Source organism: Acyrthosiphon pisum, unplaced genomic scaffold (genome assembly GCF_005508785.2).
Source record: "Acyrthosiphon pisum isolate AL4f unplaced genomic scaffold, pea_aphid_22Mar2018_4r6ur Scaffold_21261;HRSCAF=23454, whole genome shotgun sequence".
Classification (NCBI taxonomy): domain Eukaryota; kingdom Metazoa; phylum Arthropoda; class Insecta; order Hemiptera; family Aphididae; genus Acyrthosiphon; species Acyrthosiphon pisum.
In genome coordinates, this window is record NW_021770709.1 from 2,141 (window position 1) to 9,536 (window position 7,396).

A 7,396-nucleotide genomic window follows, 5' to 3' on the forward strand; every position below is an offset into this window, starting at 1 on the left:
GGGGCACCAACTTAGGCTTAACTATCGTACTTACTGAATTGATTTGAATAGTTTATTATTTTTACGCTGGAGCACAAAAATCCCAATTACTGCGGTCTGCAGTACTGACTAGTATAACGCATTTACACACAAACACCTCTCAGAAACCCCAACTTTGAGGAGTTGTATCTCGTCAACGGATAAACGAAAAATGAAAATTTAAACGTGATAATTCATGAGAAAAAAAGCCTTACTAAATTATGAAATTTTTAGTATGGGTTGCCATTTGAAAATCAAAAGTTGATGGTGGTTTACCTAATAAATATAAGGGTGAAAAATATAAAAAAATTATATAATTCTAGAACAGCATAGATCTAAAATTTTGAAAAAAAAAAAATTTGAAAAAAGTGAATACTTTTTGAGATAATGAGTGTTTTACGCTTAATCAATCACCCTGTATAAAACAAAAACCATTCTATCAAATAATTTTTTTTTCTTGTTTTACTTGAAGCCAACTCTCTTAGTACTTCATTTAAGTCTAATGATTTTAACAAATCATTCTCAGAATATAAAATCATTTGCATGTCTAAGTTTTCTTGGGTTTGACTGGTTGTAACCAGCTGTATCATGTTATATCAATAATATCATCAATAATTAATAATGTTATTTATGCACGGAGAGTTTTTTCCAAATTAACTAGAGTAAAAAATAAGTATATATAAATAACATTATTAATTATTGAAGATATTATTGATATAACATGATACAGCTGTATTATAGTTGAGTATGAACATGTTAGTCATGTCAAATCTTATAGTATGTTTACTGTTTACTGTGACTCATTCCGATATATGGTTTTATTCTTATTTCATATTTGCAGTTATTATCATAAGTAATTGCCAACACGTATAATAGTAGGTACAAGATAACAGAATACTGGGTTTTGTATGTAATATAATATTATAGTTCTTTGGAGAAATTCACTTAATTATAATCAACCAAATATTTTATTTTCGTTTATGAACCACAATTTCTATAGGTGCCTACATAATGTATAAATATGTCCAAAACATTGTTTTTCAGATGAGTTATAGCTTATTTATGGATTATATTAAATTAAATTAATTACCGGTCAAAATATCTTCGAAATAATATCTTTGGTCAAAATATCTTAGTCAAAATATCTTATGGCAAAATATCTCATGGCAAAAATGTTTTTGGTCAAAATATTTTTTAAACTAATTTTTTAGTTTATATTCATATAATTTATTTATCTCTATATAATCAAATATACGTCAAATATATCGGCTATCGGTTCTATCGCCGTGTGTACCGTTGTATACATAGGTATTATTATTATATTATCTCCGATCGACATTTTATATCTTTATAACTGCTAGTCTACTTATTGCGAAAACTGGCCGGTGATCCTCGTCAAAGCGTCACTATAGGTATTGACTACGTATACATATTATGCCATTAAGATAAAAATGGTAGAAGGCTTATCGGGTTATATACATTTTAGCAGGTTTATGTGTAATAGTTTTGTCATAACAGTATTACTTGTCAACTGATGTACCTTGCTTTTGATTTTCTTTCTTAAATATGACTCTTACTTTTATTAAAAGCCAAAAAGGTAATAACTTATTACTACAAAATGGATATCTCCATATTTTTTATAGTAATGGTAAAAACAAATATATTTGGCGGTGTACCAAGTATAACAAATATAAATGCAGTTCGTGTTTTACAAGTAGCAAAGATGAAACAGGTAATTAGTGATTTAAATATTTATTTCAAAATTATTGATTATTGTTTTATATAAATATTATAATAAATTGACGAAGTATATTAATTTATATTATATTATTTATAGGCACAATACTCAGTGGCGCCGAACTACAAAAAATGCAATATGGCGAACATCAAATTTTAATAGTACCTACCCACCTACTAATTGGTATACACGGGGGGGACTGAAACCCTACCATCATATTGTATTCCTTATTTATATCAATACATAATATACATTACATCTATTTTCATATTGCGAATTATCAATTATTTAAGATATAGGGGTTCACATAATTATTTTAAGCAAATTTGGTGTCTACATATTTATTTTCAAGTCCCTCCAACAATAAAAATCCCATGTACACCACTATTATTGATATTAATATTAAGATATATCAAATAGCTCATACTGATCAGTTGTAGGTATTATTTAATAGGCTGCTTTCATTTGTTAAGTTTACATTTTAGAATTTAAATTATCTACCACATATATTTAAGAACAACTGATGGATTTCTGATTTTTGAGATTTTATACAAATAAGTGTAAATTAATACAAATACATACATAGTAAAGAATAATATCTGAAATTTTTTATTTTACAATTCTTAATAAACTTATTATATGTGTAGGTAAAGTGAAAATGCAATGTAATGATTAAAATTTGTAATATTTATAATATAATATAATATTGTTTATAAAAATTATTTAAATAATTAATAATTTAGTGAGTGGCGTTGACTTGCTTGCAAATATATCTATTATTTTTTATTTATCAAGAGATATATCAGGTTCACAACTTATTTTGACCATTTGCTCCAATCTGTCTTGACACATAGTTGTACGGAGCTTAGTTTTTATTAATTTTAGTTTAGAAAATGATCTCTCAACTGTACAACTCGATACAGGAAGTGTAACAGTTATTTTCAATGTTAAATATAAATTTGGAAAAACATTTTGAAGTGATGCTGTACAGAAAAGTTTAAATAATTTTCCAACTCTGGCTAAATTCTGTTTTGAGCAATTCGATGTTTGATCTTCTACTTCATCATATAAACTAAAATCTATATAATTCTCATCGCCTGAATTTCCATCTTCGTCTAAATCATCGTCATTGATGATCGTGTGTAAATTTGATTTGAGTTTGATTGTAGATTCAATTTCTTTATAATTAACAACAAATTGTAAGTATTCTGATATTAAAGCATTTCGATCAACAAATTTATTATATACTTGACAAAATACTAAAAATGAATCATCTGGTAAAACATTACTTTCTCTTACTTCCATTATCCTTTTCTCAGTCAAAAGTGATAAATCGTTCAACACGCCACAACTAATGACATTAAAACGACTATTAATTTCAGTAAGTGTAACATCAAAAAGTGTGTTATAAGTTTCTATTCTAAATTTTTTTATAGGTTCAACTATAGGTTCATCAATGCTCAGTTCTCCAGACTTTTTTGGAACTCTTTTTAACCGTTTATTTTTTAATGGTTCAATTTCATACTCCAAGTCACTAATAAAATTATCAACTTTAATGTTTATTTTTTCAAACGCACTATCTTCACGCATATTTTGTATCCTTGGTTTAGTTTGACTTATTATTGTTGTTGCAGTAATGACATCAAAATCTTGAGTTTGAAGTATTTTATTAATAGGTCCAAGTATATCAAATAATTCCTTAAATCTAAATGCAGTTATTAAAAATTTGTAGGATAAAAAGTATAAAATTAAGCCACTTGCAGTCGATCCAGTTTTTGAATCACTGGGACCTTCTAAATCACGAATGTTAATCAATGTGTCAATAATGGTTTCAAAAAATGACAATACTGTATCAAGAGCTGCTGCATGGGACATCCATCTAGTAGTGCTTACTCTTTTTATTGCTTGTAATTGTGTTCCATAATTTCTTTTTGACTGATTATTCCGAAATATAGCAACTCTCTTTTTTGAAGTCCATACTAAAGCGTATAATGTTTCCAAGCTTCCAAACATATCAACTGCATCATTATTACATGAAACTGCTTGCTTCACAACAAGGTTCAATCTATGCGCGTGGCACCAGATGAACAATGCATGAGAGCAGTCATTTGAAATGCGTGCCTGAAGACCTTTATAGTTGCCCCTCATATTACTGGCACCATCGTACGACTGACCAATTAAATTATTATTCCAGTTAAGATTATTAGTCTCCATTACATCTTTAAATAAATCAAATAATACTTTTCCTGTAGTATAAGGCGATTCTTTGCGAGCAAGCAATCTTTCTTTTACGGCTCCATTTGCTTCATCTATGTATCGAATTACAAAAGACACTTGTTCTCTTTTAGATTCGTCAAAAGTTGAATCAATAGATATACTAAATATGCGAGTAGTTTGAACTTCATAAATAATTTTAGTAGAAATATTTTCAGCTATAGCTTCTAACAATTGATTTTGTCTTTGCCATGATAAGAACGATATTTGATGTTTACCTACATTTTTAATTTTTGAAATATGTTCAAACAGGACAGTGGAATTTTTTGCCATTAAAATAACTAAATCTTTGAAGTTGCCTCTAATAGTATTTGTCCATTGTTCACGATGACCTCGGAATGCCAAATTATGGAGAGCAAGAAAATGTACTATCTCTATTAGCTCTAAAATCACTTGTCTGTTATAAGTAACTTGAAATTTTCTTGTATGTTCTAGCGCTGGTAAAATTGGAGCATTGGTTTCTCTGAGTTTAAATTTTAAGGATGATAAAATGTGATCGGGGGCACATTCATGGTTTTGTATTGCAAAAATTCCATTTTTCCAAGTAGAAAAGCCAGTCTGGGTCCAAGATTTGGCCAATTTATCATGTAAATTTATTCCAAACAAGAAGCAGTGTAAACAATAAACTTTATCAAGACTTACTGAATATGTTAACCAGTCTCTAAGTACTTTAGTTCCGTCGGTTAATAAACGAAAATACCACAAATCTTTGAAGCTACGGCCATTTTTATCGATCGGAAAAGTTTTAGCAGGAAAATCATCTTTAGTTGGTTGACAAGGACCTATGTTTATAATCAACTTCTTCATTTCTGGTCCTACATTTTTCATTTTGACAATTATTCCAGGATCATTTGTCAATCTGTTATCTAATAAAACAAAAATTAAATAAAAAATGTTCTCGGCTTAGTAGATATGTATATAATACAGATGAAAGATGTGTCTACTGCTCATTTAGATCAAATTAAATTAAATTTACCCGAAGATGAACCAAATGATATTAATGATAAAGTTTCGTTGGATGTTTCAATATTTTGATCCATTGAAGAACAACCATGTTCATCTAAGATAATGTCATCAATCACATTAGGTGTGTCTATTCATGAAAAAAAAAAATATTTTATTTATCTTTTTAAAATATAATTTGATTTGATTAAATTGAATTGTACTTACCAAAAGATGAACTAGATGGTATTAATGTTAAAGCTTCTACATCTTCAGCTGTTTTAATATTTTGATCCATTGAAGAACAACCATATTCATCTAATATAATGTCATCAATCACATTAGGTGTATCTATTCATGAAAAAAAATATATTTTATTTATCTTTTTAAAATATAATTTGATTTGATTAAATTGAATTGTACTTACCAAAAGATGAACTAGATGGTTCTAATGTTAAAGCTTCTACATCAGTAGCTGTTTTAATATTTTGATCCATTGAAGAACAACCATGTTCATCTAATATAATGTCATCAATCACATTAGGTGTATCTATTCATGAAAAAAAAATATATTTTATTTATTTAAGTTAATATATTTAAGTTCATAATATATTTTTCTGTGGTTAGAGATTTTAAATATTATTTTATTGCAGTAAGACCAACTTAGACTAACTAACGTTTTTGCTCAGTTCAATACATATTTGTTACACTATTCAAAAATAACTAAAAAATGCTCAATAATGTCAGTACCTGTACCTTAAATATCTTATAATATATCAAAATATTATGAAAATAATAATAATCATCTCTAGAAAATGATGGTATGGGTGGCATAACAATAGGGATGGCACAATGTCAAAATCCAAAAAGCTACTCTTAAATATTAAGAAAAGTATAATAAATATTAAATTTAATAGAAAAATCATAAAAAACAAACAACTTTTTCACAGAAAATTTAAACGTATTTAATAAATAAATAAAAATTATACTTACATTCCACAGTTTTCACCTTAAAAAAGGTACTGATTTTGACACTAGTCTCAGACAATTTGTGTTGCTTGCATGATTTAATGTGGAGCCTATAATTATGTGAATTTAAGCTTCTCATATTTTTGCCGCAATGACAAATATTTAGTTTTGTAGAATCCATAATTATTATTTATTAGTTAGTACATACGGTCACAATTAACAAAATAAAAAAAAAACCATGTATAAGAACTGTGCCAGTGAACAAGGAACAATGGTCAACCGTTAATGGACAATGAACATATTATTATTATCTCGTAAATTATTAATACTTGATACTGATGATCATGTCGAGTGACGACCGTAGCGGCGTAGCCAAACGACTAGCCAGTGGATATCACCACCACAACATTTACAATACAATCCAAAAATAGACATATTCGGGTTTTTACAGCACATCGCATTATCGTTATCTTATTATCTGCGTTGTTATATACGGTCTACGGACTACGGCTTGTATCGACGTAATCAGCGTATCACAACTGATGTGTTTTTAGGTAATTATGTTAAATATATAATATAGTTTTACACTTAAATACTTTCATAATATTTACATATGGGCTATGTGCACCTACCCAGCACCCAGCCACCCACCCACCCACCACATAATTCACTATGGCAGTCGCCATACTTGGGTATAGGGATCGGCGCCACTGACAATACTAAAGGAATCCTGTCATTATCATGCGCCAAATGGTGCCAAAATTCAAGTTAGAGAAATTTTGGAAAAAATTAAAGGTGATGCAAAACGTAATCAAGTGTCCACAATGAATTTAATTAGTGAAGCTGTTACTACAGTTCCACTGGTTGTTGCTGCTCAATTACCAAGTCAATCACTGATTTCTCGAACAATCCGTAGAGTAAGATCCAAAGTTGAAGTTTGTCCTCAAAACCCATTAACAGTTAACGATTTAAATATACCACTCGAATACCAGTTAGTTAATAACAAACAATTTTTACTTTACGACAATAAGAACGAAAAAAGAATTTAGATTTTTTCGACAATTGATAATTTAAAAATACTTAAAAACTGTAATATATCACCTATCGGTCCATCATCATCGCTGTCTTCATCAGTGATGTTATTATTTACATTTACTGGTGGCTCCATAAATATGTCAGTAACATCGTCCAAAATATCATCAATATCACCTTGTTATTCGGTTACTTCGTGAACAGTTAGTTAGTTTTAAATTAAAAAAACAGTTGTATATTGTATTTGAAACTAATAAAATAAATTTAATTTATGTTTTATCATTTTTATCATATTTATGTATGGTGAAATATAATTTTAGTAACTGATGTACCCAGTGTACTACATTTAGGACACTATGTTTGGTATGCTAATAAATAACTAAATACAAAGAAAATGTGTACCTCAGTTCGTAAAATATATTT

General features: G+C 28.4%; 2 protein-coding genes across 3 annotated transcripts in view; both read right to left on the bottom strand.

Annotated features, from left to right (window-relative positions):
- LOC115034847 overlaps positions 1 to 608 on the bottom strand; it is a gene marked incomplete at its 3' end in the record, with an annotated part of 1,806 nt that extends 1,198 nt beyond the window's left edge. The window contains exon 1 of the mRNA XM_029492330.1: positions 485 to 608. Coding sequence (XP_029348190.1) covers positions 485 to 608 — 124 coding nt within the window. The remainder of the gene's footprint in view (positions 1 to 484) is intronic.
- A 1,741-nt stretch (positions 609 to 2,349) lies between these two features.
- Positions 2,350 to 6,593, bottom strand: LOC103310319 (zinc finger MYM-type protein 1-like). 2 transcript variants are annotated; one of them, XM_008188196.3, is made up of 5 exons: positions 5,966 to 6,592; positions 5,400 to 5,522; positions 5,201 to 5,323; positions 5,007 to 5,123; positions 2,350 to 4,896 (listed from the first exon to the last, which is right to left on the bottom strand). In XM_008188196.3, exons 1-5 carry the CDS (start codon positions 6,120 to 6,122, stop codon positions 2,540 to 2,542), a joined length of 2,877 nt encoding a protein of 958 aa, XP_008186418.2. In that variant the 5' UTR covers positions 6,123 to 6,592; the 3' UTR covers positions 2,350 to 2,539. The 2 variants fall into 2 exon arrangements, with proteins under 2 accessions (XP_008186418.2, XP_016662686.1); XM_016807197.2 differs by lacking the exon at positions 5,201 to 5,323 and having other exon boundaries at positions 5,966 to 6,593.
- Positions 6,594 to 7,396: the final 803 nt, after the last annotated feature.

What these genes read in the sequence shown, in the direction of transcription:
- LOC103310319 (XM_008188196.3), bottom strand. Translation starts at nt 6,122, where the DNA reads ATGGATTCTACAAAACTAAATATTTGTCATTGCGGCAAAAATATGAGA. An exon ending in ACCATCTAGTTCATCTTTTG is followed by an intron (nt 5,324 to 5,399) that starts GTAAGTACAATT and finishes TTTCATGAATAG; the next exon opens with ATACACCTAATGTGATTGAT. An exon ending in ATCATTTGGTTCATCTTCGG is followed by an intron (nt 4,897 to 5,006) that starts GTAAATTTAATT and finishes TTGTTTTATTAG; the next exon opens with ATAACAGATTGACAAATGAT.